General features: G+C 44.3%; 1 protein-coding gene across 1 annotated transcript in view; it reads right to left on the bottom strand.

The window, feature by feature from the left end:
• Positions 1 to 21,340, bottom strand: part of Ack (activated Cdc42 kinase) — a 438,035-nt gene that overhangs the window by 176,691 nt on the left and 240,004 nt on the right. Inside the window, exon 10 of the mRNA XM_080286247.1 lies at positions 3,865 to 4,004. Within this exon, the coding sequence (XP_080142373.1) occupies positions 3,865 to 4,004 (140 nt within the window). The remainder of the gene's footprint in view (positions 1 to 3,864; positions 4,005 to 21,340) is intronic.

The following is a 21,340-nucleotide window of genomic DNA, read 5'->3' as shown; positions in this document are numbered from 1 at the left end:
AAGTGATATTTACATTCACCTGGAACTACCAAATTTATTATGTATTGTCTAGATTTCCTGCTAATCATTTCATAGTGTATATATTAGCAGCTGTCACCACGCTGACATTGGCAACCCTTCACTGCCCCTAGGCCACAGTATTCAGTTTACTGTCATCTTTCAAGGTGAAACCACGTCAGATTTGCACCTGTCCAATTCTGCCGCTTTTTAGCCCCATGCAAAGGGCCCTGTGACCTCTCCCCCTACTAAACCTCGTGAGGAAAAGAGTAAAGGGCTAAGTGACTCTGCTGTGGAACGTAAACTGCCTAATTTATCAATGATAATGATGGAGAGTGACTACGATCTTTCTGGTGACTCTAAAATGGTGCAAATGGAAATGTAAATAATGTGTAAACTGCAAATGAAAGCAATGAATGTAAATAAAACTGAACAGTGGAAAATAGTTTTATAAGTTACTGCAAAAGACAGTGCATAACATAGTGTAAATAAAATAGAAATGTAAATAATGTAAATAAAATAGAGAATGTACAGGTAAATAGATGTGTAAATAAGTAGTAATATAAGAATACGAGTATATATACTAGGAGTAATGAAAGTGAAAGTTTCGCTTTAGCATGTATGAATACTGGGAGTAATGCAAGTGAGAGTGACAGCTTCGCTCTCTACGCTAATATACAGAATGAGAAAGTGATTCCCTGGAGTAAAAATAAACTACTAGTGCTGAAAGAAATTTATAAATATTGTATATATAAATAAGTGTATTAAAGTACTAAGAATATAAAGAGTGAGTGTGTTTATAAATAATAAATGACAGCTCCGCCTCAGAATACCATCGGGGAACCAGCACGGGAGGAAAGCTCATATGTGCTCGTAATTTGCGTTGCCTTCAGTGTTTTTTTTTTTTGGAATATGGATTCCAAACTACTTGAAATTCATAGAATAGTGCTTGCAGTTATAATATCAGGCAGTGGTAACCATATTACGGGGTATCGGGAAGTGTAAGGTGGAGACTTCGTTACCCAACTTCAGAAGTCTCCACAAGTCCTACGGTAGATGACGAAGGCTCAAAAAACTTCCCAGGGGAAAGCTGAAGGTATGTGCCATATGCATATATAATTTTAATACTCTAGGACTAATAACTGATTTTTACCAAATATTTTTAAAAAGTCAGTCGGAGCGCGAATATCCTCGCGGGATCCGCAAGGAGCGCAAAAACATCCCCACAATGTAGGGGTTAAAGGTTTCACTAGCATCATGATTGTGTCTCATCTTTATTCTGTCTCACAGCAAGAAAGCCTTTGTGCATATGATCACTTGACTCATGGGCGCCTTCCTCCTGTTCTGCTCCTCCACCCAAGTGTGGTGCATCCACACCAGCTCCTCTATCGCAGGCTTTCTATGACGGGTGAGATGGGAAGCGGAGAAGGTAGCAACCTCCCCAGCGGCAGTCTTGATGGCCTCCCCTTTCTTGATAATGCTGGAGACAGTCGACTGGGCCAGGTGGAGAGCCTAGTCGCTGGCATACAAGCTCTCGCCTTTGTCATGGCGCTTAAGAATGCTGTATTTAACATCACTTCCAAAGACACAGTTTTATGAGCATGCTTCACAGAAACATCATCAGCACCAACACTAGCAGGCCGTTTACCACTCTGACTTGGGTCACAACTACCACCACTAGTCCCACGACGTGCAGTGCCCTTACCGGACTTGATCACAATTATTTTGGTCAAAATTCACACAAAATCACACTCCAAACACGATTAGTATCACTGCCCTATTCATGGCACTGCTGGGACACAGTTATGATGCACTACGATAGCAGCTACCGTAATGTTGGTGATGCAACAAGATGAGCGGTAGGCAAATGTAAGAGAGTTCCTCACTCAGAGACAGCCGGTGAGAGAAGACGATATGGGTATGTGCGGGGTGAGTGCTAGGTGACGGGGCTGCGTGAGCGTTTCTGCACATCCTGGCAGGCGGGCAGGCTCAACTGGCCGCGGGAACGCACGCAATTCAAAGTTTTGGCCCACCACTCCTGGATGAAACATTGGAGGACTCATTATTAAACCTGGGTTTGGCCATTGTTAGGAGGGGTAGGGTGGATATTTCTACCTCCAGTGCGAAACAGATCATGAATTTTGACAAGACTGGGGTCTTTTCAAAGAGAATGTCTCCAACGACATATCTTGCAACAAGGAAAAAGTCTACGCCAGGGTTCAAGGCCTTGAAGGACCGGCTTACACTGCTGCTGCAGGGCAATGCCAAGAGTGACCTCAAGTTAAAGCCGCTCCTCGTCTACAACTCTGAAAACCTGAGGGCTCTCGTGGGGTATGTTAAGGAGAATTTACCTTTGATTTGGGAGTCGAACAAGAAGGCCTGGATGACTTCCAATATTTGTTCATCCTATTTCCACTCCTACCTCTTGTGTTCTCAAGAAATATGCCTCGAGGGAGAACTTGGTGAACAGATTTCTCGTGGTGATGGCACCGTTCCCTGCTGTCCAGACTCCCTTGCTATGGACTAAAGTCTTTTGTTCCTTTGATCACCCCATATCTCAGCGACAGAAAAATAAGAGTAAAAGTAGATGATGTATATTCAAGTTTCCACACAATTAACGCTGGTGTGCCACCGGGATCAGTTCTGGCGCCAACCCTGTTCCTGGTACATATTAATGATCTCTTATCTGTCACTCACAATCTCATCCATTCATTTGCAGATGACTCAACACTTCACAGTTCACTCGAACTAAGACACCCATTTACAAAGTCTGATATCTCTAACTCTCAACTCAGTACAGCCATCTCCATAAATCAAGACTTATCTACGATCAATGAATGGGGACAAAACAAGCTTGTCTCATTTAATGCTAGTAAAACCAAATACAGTATATACAATTTACTAACAGACAGATATTGCCAGATTCATATATTACCTTCAATGCTACTAATACTCCTATCTCCAGATACTGGAATTCTTGGTGTCTCACTTAACAATGCTCTCAGTTGGACCTCTCATGTCAGATCACTTGCTAAAACCGTCTCAAAGAAACTTGGATTACTGTACAGAGTCTGTAACTTCATCACTGACGAGCAGTTAGCTATAATTTATAAGAGTCATGTGTGCTCTCAGCTTAAATATTGCTCACCTGTGTGGAGTGGGTGTGGAGGTTGCATTAAGACTATCTATCTATAGCCCGACGCCCTAATCCCGCAAAGGGTGGCCGCAGACAAAACGCCTCCAAGTCGCTCTGTCACCCACCATTTGACTACCCTCCCCCCAACTCACCCCCCCTCCCTCATATACCTCTCAACTCCATCCCTCCACCGCATTAAGACAACTAGACAATATTCAGAACAAAGCTGCTGGAATTATTAATAACCCTGCTATTATAAATAAACTACCTCCCCTACAAGTAAGAAGAAATGTTGCCTCCCTTGCATTATTTTACAGGTATTTTAATGGCAAATGCTCAGATGAAGTTGCATCCATTGTGCCACCTCTCCATGCCTTCCTTTGTGCTACATGGGCATCTGGCAGCGCTCATGACTGGAACGTCACTCAGCCATACTGCAGAACTTCTGCCTTTCAGAATTCTTTCATTCCCCGAACTGCATGTCTCTGGAACTCGCTTCCCCAGAGTTGTTTCCCTCCAAACTTCAACCTACAGCAGTTCAAGTCCAACTGTTTCAGACACTTATGAATGGAGGACACCAGCAATCTGATGTATGGATTATTTTTTTTTTTACTCATTTGTTTTTCGTTCCTCTGTAAAAAAAAAAAAAAAAAAAAAAATCTGGGGTATCACATATAGGGGTATCGGAAATCGGGGTTTGCCTGTACCCGAGAAATCTTAAATGTCAATACCTGTGTGGATGAATGAATTATTGAGAGGTTTGCTGATATCCTGCTTGTTGAGAGGTCTCTGGGGGTCCACCAGGTAGCGTGGGAAGTCCCCAATGGCAAATGTTCGCTGGTTCTGACCTTTCCACCAATGGTTTTCTGGGCTGTGGAGATAGGTAAGAATTACAGAAATACCTTCACAATGTACAAAACACAACAAATACTACATGGTTCACTGGCACCAAGAAACAAACACACTGTACCAACAATCAAGGACCACATGAATATGGGCTATATGCAATTTACTGCCTCAGAACTGGATCCATCCCACCCATGTAACTTTATACTGCATCACCCCAACACCCACACAAAACATAATTTCCTTTAAAAAACAAGCGAACACACTATTTAACTACAGCACAAACGTGTCACTTAACATCAACATGAACTGAATCTGGAAAACAAAAAACTCTGTCAGCACTGACAGTTCTTTCCACCTGACCATACAGCAAACTCCATTACTCCAGAAGCGACATGTAACACTACTGGGGGGGGAAGGTTTGCATCAGCGACCTACACCTAAAACATTTAGGACCACAAGGTGTGGTAGGAAGAAGTTCTGGAAGAAGTTCAGGAAGCTGTTGCCTCTCCCGACATTGAGAGGGGTCTCCCTCCATGCTACAGGATCTTTGTATGCAACATGTATTAGGAATGTTATGCTGTATGGTGGTGAGACCTGGGCAGTAAAGGGAGATGATATTCATAGGCTCAAACGTACAGAAATGACAAAGATTACATGGATGTGCAGTGTGTCCTTGAATATGCAACCTGAGGGAGTTGGGTTTACAAGTGAAGGGTTGAGAGGAAGATGGGACTGAAGTTTATTGTTGTGATGAGGAGGGGTAGCTTGAGATGGTTTGGGCATGTGGAGAGGATGGGGGATGACAACTGGGTGCAGAAAGTGAGAAGTGTAAACAATAGGGGTAGGGTTGTGAGAAGCAGACCAAATAAAACCTGGGACAAGGTCATTGAGTGTGGCCTCAGCGATAAGGGACTGAATAGGGAGGCTGCCTGAGATACAGCAGCATGGAGACCTGCTATTAGGTGACCAAAGCCAATCCGCACAAACATTTTGGAGCCTTTATAAACAAAGTCTATCGGATCCAATTATGTGAAGCTACTCAACGTGGTGAATGTTTTTGGCGTATCTGACAGAGCCAGGATTCTGGGGGGCTTGAATGATAAATGAATGGAAGCGTGGCCCATTGGATTGGGCAAATTTGGGCTGTCCGGACATTGCTACTCCTCACCCTGCACTAGAGTGGGAAAGGAAGTCTGGATGATGATGATGATATATACAAAGTGAAACAAAGGCATCCAGGCCCTCATCAGCATCAACAATTACTCATACACACATTGTAGCATTCCCAGTTTACGGAAGTATGGAACAATCATACCATACTTAAACCAAACAAAGGCCTAACACTCCCTTTTTTGTACAGATACATACTGCTATTTAGCACATCATCCACAATAACTGAATGCCTCATTCTCAACAAGGTCACACTCCATGCCCTGCTTCCTCCTTCACAACATAGACTGAGAGCACTAAACTCAACAAACACCTTACTAATTTCACACAAGCATAAGAGTGGGGCTGCGACAGGGATGTGTGATGTCGCCTTGGTTGTTTAATATTTACATGGATGGTGTTGTAAGGGAGGTGAATGCAAGAGTTTTAGGTGGTCTGAGTCTGGTAAATGTTGATGGAGGAGAGTGGAATCTGAAGCAGCTGCTGTTTGCAGATGATACTGCACTGGTGACTGAATCAGAGGAGAGATTGAGACAGTTGGTAGAGGAGTTTGGAAGGGTGTGTGAAAGGAGGAAATTGAAAGTAAATGAGAATAAGAGTAAAGTGATGAAGTGTACGAGGTTGATAGATGGTAGGGGGATGAATATAGTTTTGAATGGTGAGTTGCTTGAGGAGGTAGATTGTTTTAAATATCTAGGGTCACATGTTGCTGTGGATGGAAGAATAGATGCAGAAGTGAAGTTTAGAATAAATGAAGTAGGAAAGGTGCTGGGAGGAATGAAAAAAAGTGTTTAAATGTCGTTCGCTTAGAATGGATGTAAAGAGAAGGCTGTATGAGGGTGTTGTGGTACCGACAGCATTATATGGGGCTGAAACATGGAATATGGGTGTAGCAGAGAGGAAAAGTTTGAATGTAATGGAGATGAGATGTCTGAGGAGTATGTGTGGAGTGACGCGTATGGATCGGGTGCGAAATGATGAAGTGTGAAGGAGAACTGGAGTTGTTCGGGAGATGGCTGGTAGAGTTGAGCAGAGGGTGTTGCAATGGTTTGGGCATATGGAGAGAATGGAAAATGAGCGATTGGTGAAAAAGATAACTAGATCTGATGTGAGAGGTGTAAGGCTGAGAGGAAGACCACGAATAGGATGGATGGACAGTGTGAAGAGAGCGCTGGATGCGAGAGGGATGTCTGTTGAGCAAGGAAGAGTGGCTGTGCGTGACAGAAATAAATGGAGAGAAATTGTGAATGAATAAGTGATGACGCAGCCCTGAGGGGATATTCTCCTGTATTTGGTCTGATCAGCTAGTCAGGTCAGGTGCGGGTAAGGGGATGGGTCTGTTATGATGTGGCAGGGGTAAACCAGTTCTGCTGTCGGGCCCTGCTGCGGATGTCACTGATTGCATTGCCTAGTTGACCCTTGTGCGGAGTGGTGCGGTGAGGATCTGTCCGTTCTCCCCTTTGGGGCTAAGATGCGAATGAATGTGTTTGAATGGATGAGTAAATGGAGAGTGAGTCGTCCTGTCTCGGCTACCTCCCTTTTCTTGGGGGAAGCAGCCTAGGTATATAGATAGATAGATAAGATGGCATCAACTCTGTGATACCTGCACAAAAAACAACAGATATTAGTAAAGCTTTCGATGCTCTCTCTTGATGCAAACTACCATGATATACAACAAAAACATACAGAACAATACCAAGTGCTGACTTCCCAACTATTTATGTGGTAGACAAGCACATGTTACACCTAGGAAAGTCATCATCACAAACATGGAACTTCCCAGTGAAATTCCACTGAGCTCCGTTCTCTCATCCACACACTTTAGCCTATATGTGCATGATTATCCCAGACCCCAACCACCTACAGGCATTGCCTCATATGTGGATGATATCATCATAACCACACATCAAACTGCAGACAGCCTGTACTCTGTAACAGATCTACCTCAACACACTGCAAACTTGGGTTGAGGACAACAGACTGATAATTAATCTTTCCAGTTAAATATACCATCAAAAACATCACCAGCAGCAAACACAAACACCAATACTCTCCCTGCATGACACTTAATACTGTACATGTGCCACACACCCCATCCACTAAGTTCCTAAGAGTAACAGATGACATGGAACACACTTTAAAAGACCATGTACAAGACATCAAGACGTAGTGTACCCCAGACTCAATGCACTAGGTCAACCACAGGGGCATACTTTGGGCAATAAAAAGAAACACTCTCTTTATTCTATAAACAATACTTCAGATCAGTGATGTCCTACCTAACAAGGGCTCCTAAGCTATCTACCACCCACTAAAACACCTTCCAAATCATACAGAATAACATCCTATCCTAAGCTATCTAACACCCACTACAACACCTTCCAAATCATACAGAATAACATCCTATCCTAAGCTATCTAACACCCACTACAACACCTTCCAAATCATACAGAATAACATCCTATCCTAAGCTAACACCTACTACAACACCTTCCAAATTATACAGAACAACACCCTATGCAACACCACTGGCTGCACCAACACTATTCCCACAGCCCACTGACACTGTGAAAATGAAGTTCTCTCTGTCAGAAACTACTTTGATGTGAGGGGCACACAATTCTATGTAGCTGCCTGTGCCATACACAGCACCCCTCTCACTACTTGAAAGACACACAACACACATAAGCATATAAAGCAGTCACCACACAAACATTATCAATCTCTCTACAACAGTATCCCACCCCCAGGCATTCCAACCTGAGCAATGAAGAAGCATCGATATACTCACTTCACATGCAGGGCAATACAGCACCACAGTCATTACACCATATTACAAGCCCCCCTCCTGACATGCATAAGAGGAGTCCCTAGTGATGATCGAGTTCATCTAGCTAGGCTTGGAGCAGGACATCACCCAGTCCTCCTCAGCAACCACCATAGATCTGGGTTAGGGGGAATCACAGATGACACTTCCCCATCTTGTAGAACAGACTTACAAAACATAACCAACAGAATGAAGCACTGCACGGCATATGCTACACTATGATGCAACCTCACCATCAATGGTGTTGGGAACTTGTGAGACAACCCCATAGAGGCAGTTGCTTACCTTCAGTTGACAAGGCTGCTCAATCAGACAGATTGGGGATGAACAACAACAACAACAGAGAAACAAAGGCACTCTTCCTAAAACTACAAAAAATGCCTCATCAATGAGCCTCCTCCTCCAACCAAAACTCCACTTCACAAACAGATAAACAAACACATAGCCATCACAGCCATCCAAAACTTCCAGCTAAACAAAATTCTTTATGAAACTATCACACATACATCTCTCAGAAATTGCCTTTCCGAGAGAGACATCAAGTGCACATGCTCAGATTACATTGTGGTCATCACACTTCCCTGTTTCAGTATTAATATAAAATACAACTCACAAACAGTCCATTATAACCTCACAGTAATGCATCCCCTTACACCACAACACAAATTCTTAACACAGACAATGCTTCATTATAACCTCACTGCAAGATCTCTGCAAATGCACTCCTGCACTCTAAAGGGTTTATGTGCAGATATACCTATGGTCAAAAGAACAACAATGAAGGAAAAGCATTCAGGAGCTGAATGCTAATCACCTGCCACAATATGCTGTAGGGTAAGTCCAAGATTTGGCTATATCTTTATACCTTGAAGGTTTCACAATGACAGCTCAAGGTATTCATAGATACAATGATGTTAAAGGCAGGTGATAAAAACTATCACCTTTGGCGGTGACCCTGACCTTGATCCCGAGTGTCCATTTTTTAACTCAACCTAGATTTTGGCCATATCTTTATACCCTGAAGGTCTCATGATGATAGCTCAAGCCAATCATGAGAAATAATGGGAAGAGATACACACACACACACACACACACACACACAAACAGACACACTGAGGCAGACAAAAACATTATCACTTCGCCTTCTAACGGCGGGCAATAATAAGAACAAGGTGCCAAGCAGTATACTGGTTAAAATCTCAGTTCGAGTGATGGGTCTGAAAAAGTTTGATCCCAAACAGGTAACTGGAGATCTTTGATCAGGTAATACCATCAAGGGAAGAAGGAGGGGCATCAACTATTGAATGTAGTGTATCTTACAATAACTATCTATCTATCTATTGCCAGACACCACAATCCCGCAAAGGGTGGCCATTTGACACTGAGTTAGTTGTTTTACAGGGAGGGGCACCAACCCTCCACCAACCCACTTGTTGACACATCGGGAGCATGTATGGTTTGGTTATATGGTTACCACCCAGTGTTGTAAATGGTTTCTGGCTTACAGGGAACCATTTGGCTTGTCACTCAATGTAAAGCCACCTGTAAAGGAAAGAAAAGGAATAAGAAGTGACAGGAAAGATAGGAGAAACAGGAAGAGAGGAGGGCAGGCACAGAAAAAGAATGATAAAAGCTAAGGAAGTAGGCAGCACTACATCAAGTGAGTGGATGATGGTCGCCACCACCTACCACATCTTACAATAACACAAGCAATTAATTTCTCACTTATCACTTAACAGCACAATATTACCACTCACTTACTATGCGCCAACGCAAGATCGTGCAAGCAGAGTGAGAGAAGAGTTCTGGACAAATGTGGATGTGTGCATGGAAAAGTTTGGAAGGAATGAGAGAGCGTTTTTGATTGGTGATATGAATGGTAAAGTAGGGAATGTGAAGGTGGATGGAATAGTTGGTGAGTGGGGTGTGCCTGCTGAGATAAATGAGAATGGCAGTGCATTAGTGGACATTTGTGTTGGGAGGGAACTAGTGATAGCCAATACCCTCTTCAAGCACAAAATGATCCACAGGTATACATGGCGAGTGATGAGAAGGGTGGGTGGTGAACTGAATGAAAGGAAGGCAATGATTGATTATGTGTGTGTGGATGAAAGGATGCAAAAAGGTGTAATGGATGCAAGAGCTTATAGAGGTTGGGGAAGTGGACTTTCTGACCACTACTTGGTGATGGCCAGAATCAAGGTCCAATTAGGATGGAGAAATAGAAGAAAGGAAGGATGGGAAGAAGGAATATTTGTAAGGAAAGTGGAAAGGTTACATGAGGCTGAGAAAAAGGCAGAGTATAAGAGAGAAGTGGAGGAACAATTGGGCAAATATGAATTAGAGCAGATGGGGGACGTGGAAGGTGTGTGCAGGATAGTTACAAAGGAAATATGTGCAGCATGTGATGTGGTGTGTGGGATGAAGAGAAGACGGAGGGGTGTGCAAAGAACAGCGTGGTGGAATGAAGAGGTGAGACAGGCTGTGGCACAAAAGAAAAAAGCATACAATGAATGGATGAGAAATAGGGGCATGGAAGAAGTTGAGAGGTGGAAGAGAGAGTTATATGTAGAAAGAAAGAGAGAGGTGAAGAGATTAGTAAGAGAGAGTAAGAAGAGAGTGGATGAGGAATTTGGAAGGAACTTGACTGTAAAGTGGAGGGACTGTAAGAAAATGTTCTGGAAAGAGGTGAAAAGAGTAAGACAGGGTGGAAGTCGAGTTGGCAGGGGAGTGAAAGATAAAAATGGTAGACTACTAGTGGAGAAGGGAGAAAAAGTGAGCAGATGGAGAGAACACTTTAAGGAATTGTTGAACATAGAGGATGGAAGTAATGCAAGTATAAGTGGCTGGGGAATGGCTGGAGAAGGAGGGAGGTGAGAAGACAGGAAGAAATCAGTAGGATAGAAGTTGTGGAAGCAATGAAGAAAGTTAAAGTGGGGAAAGCCCCAGGAACTGATGGAGTGTGTGGTGAAATGCTGAAGTATGGGGGAGAGATAGTAGTAGAATGGATGTGGAAAATGTGCAGATTGGCCTGGGAGCAAGGTAGAGTCCCGGAAGATTGGAAGCCAGGTATAATTATTCCCTTGTACAAAGGAAAAGGGAAAAAAGAAGTGTGTGGTAATCAAAGGGGCATATGTCTTCTTAATATTATAGGAAAAGTGTATGGTAGAATACTTATTGACAGAGTTGGAGAAAGAACAGAGGAATTAGTTGGAAAAGAATAGGGAGGCTTTAGGAAGGGAAGAGGTTGTGTAGATCAGATATTCATTCTTAGATCATTAGTGGAAAAGTTTCTAGAGAAGGGAAAGATGTTGCATGCGGCTTTCATGGATTTGGAGAAAGCATATGGCAGGGTGGATAGACAAGAATTGTGGAAAGTATTAAGAATATATGGAGTATATGGGAAGTTGTTGAATGCTGTGAAGAGTATGTATGATAGTGTGAAGGCTGCAGTGCGTGTGGATGGTGAACTGAGTGAATTTTTCTCTTTGAAGGTTGTGTTGAAACAGGGATGTGTCATGTCTCCATGATTGTTCAATCTGTACATGGATGGGGTAATAAAAGAGGTACAAGGTAGGGTAGTGGATGTTGCAGTGGCCCTGGTGAGAGAGGGTAGTGTTTGGAAACTCCCTGTACTGTTGTTTGCAGATGATACTGTGTTGTTGAGTGAAGACGAAGGAGAGCTGCAAGGCTTGGTGGATGAGTTTGGGGGAGCGTGTAAGAAACGGAATCTAAAGGTGAATGTAGGGAAGAGTAAAGTGATGGTCTTTGAGAGAGGTGAAGTCAGTGAATGTACAGTGAGGTTGGATGGTGAGGAATTGGAAAACGTGAGTACGTTTAAATACTTGGGGAGTGTGATGAGTAAGGATGGAGGTTTGGAGGGTGAAGTGCCTGAAAGGATACAGCAGGGAAGAAAGGTTGCTGGTTCCTTGTAAGCAGTGATAAGAAGCAGGGAAGTGAGCATGGAAGTGAAAACGTTACTACATGACAGTATTGCGATACCAACTCTAACGTATGGAAGTGAAGCTTGGACGTTGCTGGAAGGACACAAGTCAAGAGTGAGAGCAGTGGAAATGAGTTATTTAAGAGGAGCCTGTGGAGTCACATGGAGAGACAGGCTGACAAATGAGGATATAAAGGAGCGTTGCGGTGTGGATGTGAATGTGATAGGAAGAGTCAGGAGGAATACACTGAGGTGGTTTGGCCATGTGGAGAGAATGGAAGGTGAAAGACTGATGAAGAGAGTGTATGTGAGTGAGGTGGAGGGGGGAAGAGGGAGGGGGAGGCCGAGGATGAGATGGAGGGATGGGGTGGAGAGGTATATGAGAGAGGGGGGTGTGAGTTGGGAGCGAGGCAGTGATATGGCGGGGAACAGGGTGACGTGGAGGCAATTTGTTTGTGGCCACCCCGAACTGGATTGAGGCATCTGGCAATAGACAGATAGGCAGACTTACTATATGGGGTTTCCAGAACCTAACCCCCTATTTTACATACACACCTACATACAAACACACACACATATATTCATATACAGTAATCACTCCAATATCTGACGTAATAGAGCCATAGGTAGGTCCGGTTATTGGTTTTGTCCGGATATTGGGTCCCAGCTTATGGACTTGTACTTATGGACCCTAACTCAGAGAAACACCTATACAACTCCCTCTAGACATGCATAGCACCTATTTAAGACCCAAATCACACCAATAAGGCACATGAATGACTGATATAAATGAAAAAGAAACATAAAATGAGGGTTTAGAAGTATGTTCATACATTAATAAACATTCTGGTACTTATGGACCCTAACCTAGCCTAACTCAGAAAAACACATTCCTACTGCACATGCATAGCTCCTAACACCCTATTCAAACCAATAAAGGACATTAAAGAGTGAAATGAGGTAAGTATAGTAGGGAAAAAAGTACAGTATGAAACATTCTGGCTACTTACAGCAAATTCCTGGCCACCTCGATGAATAACCGCCTCCTCTCGGACTCTGACAGTAAGAACGATTTCCTGAAGCACTTGCAGTACACTGTTCCTAAAGTCTTGCACTGAACTTAGTCAATAACACACAGAAGTCCGTTCTCTTCACAGTGTGCACTTTTGTCTAAATAATGCTCCATTGTAACTTAGTGTTGCCCTTTAACTTTTCCCATTTTTTTTTAATTTTCCAAAGCCAAAACAAACAAGTCTATTTACGTTACATTTTTTTTCTAGTCTTTTCTCTCACAACTTTAAATCCTTAACACAACACACTGTTTTTTTCACTGCACAACACTGTAAATTCCCGAGTGGTCTAGTGGACAAGTTCTTGCTGTTTATTCACTGTCAGAGTCCGAGAGTATCACTGGCAGGTGACCTAGGGGTGCATCGCTGGGTCGTGGTGATGGCGTACCCACTGCAGAGGACTCTGAAGGCAGCCGCAAACTCACGTCGAGCGGTGACTCGACCATGGCTGATGTGCTGGGCTGTGGCTCGGAGCATGAGGGCCTGTCTTGGGGAGGCAACGGAGTGGAGCCAGGGCTGGCCACAGCGGGGGTCACGGGCCTGAAAAAACTGTCAATCGTTGATTGACGCAATGACCGACGATTCTGACCATTGATGATGCGCTGCCTGAAAGCACGCACTTCCTCCACTAGTCCCAAGGGCCCCATCTCCCTGTCGCAGTCCGGGTGTTCCAGGTAGTCTAGGACGAACTCTGGATGTTCCCGGAGTGCGCTCAGCTTGGGGATGGCTGGAGTAGTGTCCTGCTGAGAGGAGTCTGCATCATCGTCCGACGATTCTGACCACTGATGATGCGCTGCCTGAAAGCACGCACTTCCTCCACAAGTCCCAAGGGCCCCATCTCCCTGTCGCAGTCCGGGTGTTCCAGGTAGTCTAGGACGAACTCTGGATGTTCCCGGAGTGCGCTCAGCTTGGGGATGGCTGGAGTAGTGTCCTGCTGAGAGGAGTCTGCATCATCGTCGCCTTCAGCGTCGGAATCTTCAAGTTCGGTACTGACACCGGCAACCGAAGACGCGATCTCGATATCAGACACCGTCTGATACCCAGGATCGCCCTCGTGGTCATCCAACCACTCACGAAGATCGTCCACATCTACATCGTTGCCGTGCGTACGTAGTCGTGCATGGAAGTCATCCACGTCAAATCCTAGAAAATCGTACTCCACATCCGTTCCGAGAAGCAGACGAGACCAACCATTTTCAAGAGTTTTCACAGGGACTTCCTTCCATGCACTAGCCCAGTTGTACAGCGCAGACTTGATGTTGTAGCGGCGAAGATTTTCCAAATTGGAGTCCGCTTGCCTCGTGTGTCCCGTCCCTCCCTGCGCTTGTCCTCGTCCTCGAGAACAACCATCACCTCGTCCAGGAACTTCCGACAGTATAGGCGCTTTGTTGCCACGATCACTCCTTGGTCCATTGGTTGGATGAGAGCAGTCGTATTAGGTGGCAGAAACATGCACCTAATACGGCCATTTTCAGCAACCAAGTCCTTGTTGCACGGGTGGGCAGGTGCATTGTCGAGTAGAAGGAGAGCCTTTACCTGGTCGTGCGGGATTCCCAGTGTCTTCGTCTGGTAATGGATGACCTCCTTGACGAAGTGACGGTGAAACCAGTCTTTGAAGATCACAGCTGTGAACCATGCCTTCAAAGAATGGTACCAGACGACAGGAAGGACATCCATCACCCCACGAAGGCACCAAGGCTGCTTTGCGAGGCCAACAACAACGGGCTTAAGCCGGTGCATGCCGTTAGCACTGGCACAACACAAAGCAGATATCCGTTTCTTGGAAAGCTTGCGGCCAGGTACACGCTTCTCCGTCTCCTCGGGTAGAGTGTTCGTTGGCAGCTAGCGATAGAATAGGCTAGTTTCGTCAGCATTGTAGACTTGACCGAGAGTTAGGCCCTCCCTGTCGATCAAGCCTTTCACCTTGTGCCGAAACTCGTCAACTCCATCCTCGTAAGCGTTCAATGCTTTGCCATGTGCTTTACGGTTGGTAAGGCCATGTCACAACTTGAACGCGAAGAGCCAACCCTCGGATGCCTTGAAGTCTAGGGCGTCGTGAAGCCTGGCGAACTTCTCAGCAGCAGCCTTCAGCTCCGTTCCACGTACCATCACACCAGCAGCACGTTGTTGTCGATACCAAATCAACGTGGATCGGTCGATTTCTGCAAACTTGGGAGTAAACATAACCTTCTTTTCCACGTTGTGTTTGCTTCTCGACGAGAAGTCAGCCATGTACTGCATGAGTTTGTCTCGGGACCTCTTGATATCGAACAAAGTAGACCGGGCCAGGTTGAACTCGCAAAGAATGCGGGAAGAAGACCAACCCGCATCCACTTTCTCCAATATCTCCCTCTTCTTCTCCAGAGTCAACACCACTCTCTTCCTTTTCTCAGGTGGCGGGGCCATCATCACACACACTAAGAGGAGGCCCGAGAGCAACAGGAGGCCCTGCAGCAGGTAGGGCACCACCACAAAAGCGATCACGTGGGCAGCCATTACGACGAGCGTGCACTCGTGGTGAGAGACAGGCGGGAAGTGGGGAGGATGCAGCGGCGCTCTATCGGATGTCAAAGGAATGATGCGCCAAAACAATGTTCTCCCGCGGCGCGCGCGGTAAGTTCAAATTACAGACGGGAAAAAAATCGTTTTTGTTTTTTTGTTTTTTTGGGGGGTTTTCGGACCATTTTGGGAATGTTGGATCCCAGGACGATTATGTCTGGGTAGTGGGGATGTTCGGTTATTGGGCGTCCGGATATTAGAGTGATTACTTATATATATATATACAGCCAATGTATCTCTACCTAGTGGCTTAGGCTGTCTAGTAGAGACTGTATGTAGGGTAAGAAGTGCTTGTGAGTGTGATTGTAGTGTTGTAGTTGCTTTGGATGTGTGTGTAGTCTGTGAACCAAGTGTAATTGGCAGGCCTTAAGCCAACTGGGTGCAAGCATACTAGTATGCGACAATGGTTCAACCACAGCACCCCTTGTGTCCGCCAAAGTAGCGTAAATTCTGGCTGTGCGCGTAACTCTCATTTGAGAGCTTTCAGAACAGTTGCGTAGAGATATTTTACTTCTAACGCTCGTAAGAATGTTATTATTCATCACAGAAAGGGCACTTTGGTCTCATTTTGAAGAAGAGTTTTGCTCTGTCGTACATTGTCCAAAAAGGCAATATATACAAAGTAAAATGCAAACAAAGAGTAGACGTTAGCTGACATGCTAAAGTTTTACACTGCCCTTTAAAAAAAAAAAAAAAAAAAAAAAAAAAAAAAACTATTCAAGAAGTAATAATATTTTTTGCTTCAATACGTAGCAGAATAAATTTCCTTTCCAATAATGCATTATTTGCTGTAATTTCTTAAATAATAACGCCGCATATATATGCGAGAAAAAGGAACATAAGTGTTCGGCGGGAAGTCAAGAGGTGTACATCCTACCTGTAAGGAACCACACACCACACTGAGTAAGCATGCACCAGCTGTGGCAGGCTAAGAGTTGCCCACTTTTGCCCATCATCCGACAAAACTGATGACTCCCTAAATATTTCTTTAGAGATTACATCAGATGACGAACAAACTTGTCATATTGACTTCAGAGGTTGACAAACGCATGACGACCCAGGTCGTCATTGGTATGTCTATGGGTTAAATAAATATTAATAAGTATGAAAACTTTGGAGAGAAAATATATCATGCACTGATGAAAACTGACATCGATAAATCATGTATTTACATTCGAGCTGTTCAAGGAAAAAATGCTTGGAAAATACAAAGGAATTTATAAATAAAATGCCAGAAAATAAAAGAGAAGAAAATAAAGGAGCGCAGCACCCAGAACAGTAACTAAGGACACAAAGAGGGGCCTTTGAAAAGGCTATCTCAATCACATCATTGATCGCATTCCCCGTCACGAGAATTCCTTGTCTAAACATCAATGATTCTCCGTCACAACAATTCACACTTTGGACAATTCTCTGTCATTCAAATATTATAATCATGCATAATAGATGTTTATTTAACTATCCCAGGACTGTCTGATGGTGGAATTGTATACAATGCTGCTGCTTCTTCTCTACTGAGTTTGAATACGAAGCAGAGATTGCATTCTCCACTGACCTTGACTAGGTACAAGCAAGATGGGCACTGGTTTCAAGCTTAGGTTAGCTTCTTTTACAGCTGTTAGGCCATTTAGATTGGCTTTGAACTATTTTTTGGACTCATGTGGATGGGTTTGGGACTTGTTTGGGGGGGGATACCCAACACTCAAAAACACATCCCTATACAGTACTTTACTGTACATGATAAATCTACCACAAGATACGATACCCTTTCTAGCAATGGGTTTTTACTTAACCAACTGCATTATTAAACCGTGGTATGCTTGTGTACATACATGTGTGTGTGTATACATATATATATATATATATATATATATATATATATATATACATATATAAATATACATATATACAGTGCTCATCAGAAGTATCGAGCGCCCTGCGTCCCTCCTACGAAACAAACCTTTCAACATTGAAAAAACATATAAATTATGCATTTTATTTACCTTTAATGCTTGGTAGAGTATCCTTTACGTTTCTTCACGGACCTGAGACATCTTGGAAGTGAAAGGGCGAGGTTCCTGAGGTGCTGGAGGAATATTTCGTCCCAGGAGTCACGAATGGCTGCTTCCAGCTTAGGCAGAGAGCTCATGTCCTTCCCTTGGAGATTCTTCTTTACAAGGTACCAGAGGTTTTCTATCGGGTTGAGGTCTGGGCTATTGCCTGGCCAGTCTTCCATGAATGATACCTCACTGTCACGAAGCCAATTGGTGACCGATTTGGCTTTATGAGCAGGTGCACCGTCCTGCTGAAACACTCGTGCACCTGTGAGCTCGAAGGACTCAGGTAAATGATCACAAAGAAGCTCATGATAAATGTCCTGATTCACTCCGCAGTTCTTGGGAAGCACAACAACCTTCCCCAAACCTTTACCAGAGAAACAAGCCCATACCATGAGTGAATCAGGGTGTTTAACTGTGCTCTCCACGTAACAGGCGTCAAGCGGGTCATTACCTTTGCACCGGTACGCCCATGCTCCTCGATTACAGGTAACACTAAACGTTGCCTCATCAGACCACAACACTGACAACCATTGGTCCTCATCCCAGTTAAGATACTTGTTAGCAAAGGCAAGCGTACGAAGTCGCTGGTAACATGTAAGAAGAGGCTTTCTCACAGGCCTGTGACTTGTGTAACCAAGTTCATGGTCTCTTCGAGACACCCTGCGCACAGAAACCTCACCAAACACTTCCGGGTTGCTCTCCTTAATTTTCCTTGCACTCACACAAGGATTAGACTCCACTGCACGTTTTAAAACATTAACAGACCTCGGGGAAGTTTTCCTGGCCCTACTAGACCGCGTTTTCTTTGTGGCAACGTCACCACTATTTTCCACTCGAAAACAGGTGCACCACCTACGCACTGTCGATCGAGCCACACCAACCAATTCACTAATTTCCTTCGTGGGGTGGCTTGCCTCCTTCAGAGCAATGATCTGGGATATGATTTCACTCGAAAGTTCACGGGAAGGGGCCATAACAAAGTGGCGAAAGCCAAAACACTGTGGGACACTAGGTAAAAAATGGCGCAAGAAGAGTGGGAGACACGGCGGAGTTCCTCTCTCTCACGCAGCCCGTAGGCAACTGAGGCAGGAGCCAACCAGCAAGCAGTAAGACCTCAAGCTCCCGTGACGTCATGCTAGCGCCCCAAACATCTGGCTCAATTTTTAGTACCAAAAACGGGTGATTCTTTTTTCGCCAAAAGTATTGCGCGCCCTGCCATAGGCGTTTGATACTTCTGATGAGCACTGTATGCATACAGTATACTGTATATATATATATATATATATATATATATATATATATATATATATATATATATAAATATACAGTAGAACCTCTCTCATTCGGACTATATGGGGGAAGGGTTGTCCGAATTAGCAGATTGTCCGGACCATCAGGGTAATCTCCAGTTCATACCAAAAACTATCTACATTTGGTATGTTTGTTAATTATTAACATATGTGGCATTTTTAGAGATTATCTTTTATTTTCACCACAGTCACTATTTGTAACATGAAATTTTAAAGCAAACTGTCTAATTTTATCTTTGTTTTTCTTGATGTCCGACACAATTTGTTTGGCAATACCAAACTCTTTCACGAGTTTTCCTGGAGGAACACCAGCCTCTAGTTTATCCAGTATTTTCACTTTATCTGCAATACTTAGTGTTACATGCTTCGTTTTAACACCTTTATTCACTGCAGAAGCTACACTTGCATTAAGGGGCATGGTAAGGAGGATTAACCTTTGAAATACAGTGTAAAAATATAAATAGTTGGTGAACTAATTGATGGAACGAATGCTAGTGTGTGTTTAAACAGGTGCCCATGTTGCGACCTAGCGTGATCCGAGACTAAACGAATGACGATCGCTTTCCGCGCCGATACTGAAAATGACTTCAGAATTACTTTTAACATATTTTTGGAGCTTATTATTTTTAAATTTTGTCCGAATTAACAGAAATCCGGATCAAAGGGGTCTGGACCAAAGAGGTTCTACTGTACAGTGCTCGTCAGAAGTATGGGGCGCCCTGCGTCCCTCCTGAGAAACAAACCTTTCAACATTGAAAAAACATATAAATAATGCATTTTATTTACCTTTAGTGCTTCGTAGGGTAGCCTTTATGTTTCTTCACGGACCTGAGACATCTTGGAAATGAAAGGACGAGGCTCCTGAGGTGCTGGAGGGGTATTTTGTCCCAGGAGTCACGAATGGCGGCTTCCAGCTTAGGCAGAGAGCTCACGTCTTTCCCTTGGAGACTCTTCTTTACGAGGTACCAGAGGTTTTCAATCGGGTTGAGGTCTGGGCTATTTCCTGGCCAGTCTGTCATGAATGATACCTCGCAATCACGAAGTCAATTGGTGACCGATTTGGCCTTGTGAGCAGGTGCACTGTCCTGCTGAAACACTCGTGCACCTGTTAGCTCGAAGGAGTCTGGTAAATGATCACACAGAAGCTCCAGGTAAACATCCTGATTCACTCTGAGGTTCTTGGGAAGTACAACAAGCTTCCCCAAACCCTTCCCTGAGAAACAACCCCATACCATGAGTGAATCAGGATGTTTAACTGTGCTTTCTACATACCGTGGGTCAAGTGGGTCACTACCTTTGCATGCTCCTCTGTTACAGGTAACACTAAATGTTGCCTCATCAGACCACAACACTGACAACCGTTGCTCCTCACCCCAATTTAGATATTTAATAGCAAAGGCAAGCCTACGAATTCTCTGGCTGCTAGAGAGAAGAGGCTTTTTCACAGGCCTGTGACTTGTGTAACCAAGCTCATGCACCCTACGAGACACTGTTCTCACTGACACCTCACCAAACACTTCTGGGTTGCTCTCCTTAATTTTCCTTGCACTCACACAAGGATTAAACTCCACTGCACGTTTTAAAACATTAACAGACCTTGGGGAAGTTTTCCTAGGCCTACCAGACCTCGGTTTCTTTGTGGGAACTTCGCCACTGTTTTCCTCCCAAAACCACGCACACCAACGACGCACTGTCGATCGTGCCACACCAACTAATTCACTAATTTCCTTTGTGTGGTGGCCTGCCTCCTTTAGAGCAATGATCTGGGATATGATTTCACTCGATAGTTCACGGGTAGGTGCCATAACAAAGTTTTGAAGGCCAAAACACTGCGGGACACTCGGTAAAAAATGGCGCAATTTGAGAGGGACACTCGGCGGAGTTCCTCTCTCTCAGGCAGCCCGTGGGCGACTGAGGCGGGAACCAACCAGCGCGTCAGAAGGCCTCAGGCTACCGTGACGTCATGCTCGGAGCTCAAACTTATGGCTCAATTCTTACCCCCAAAAATGGGTGATTCTTTTTGGGCCATAAGTATTGCGCGCCCGGCGGACAACGCTGAATACTTCTGACGAGCACTGTATATATATATATATATATATATATATACAGTAATAACTCTAATATCCGGACGCCCAATAACCAAACATCCCCACTAACCGAACCTTATCGTCCTGGGATGAAACATTCCCAAAATGGTCCGAAAATCCAAAAAAATTGGAAAAAAAATCGATTTTTTGCCGTCCGTAATTTGAACTAGCCGCGCACGCCGCGTGAGAGCATTGTTTTGGTTCGTCATTCCTCCGACGTCCGATAGAGCGCTGCTGCATCCTCCCCACTTCCCGCCTGTCTCTCACTGCGACAAGACTTACGCTGTTCGCCATGGCTGCCCACGTGCTCGCTTATGTGGTGGTGCCGTACT

Source organism: Coenobita brevimanus, chromosome 110 (genome assembly GCF_032717465.1).
Source record: "Coenobita brevimanus isolate Jiangsu-jjx chromosome 110, ASM3271746v2, whole genome shotgun sequence".
NCBI lineage: Eukaryota > Metazoa > Arthropoda > Malacostraca > Decapoda > Coenobitidae > Coenobita > Coenobita brevimanus.
This window is presented reverse-complemented; position numbering and strand designations above follow the sequence as displayed.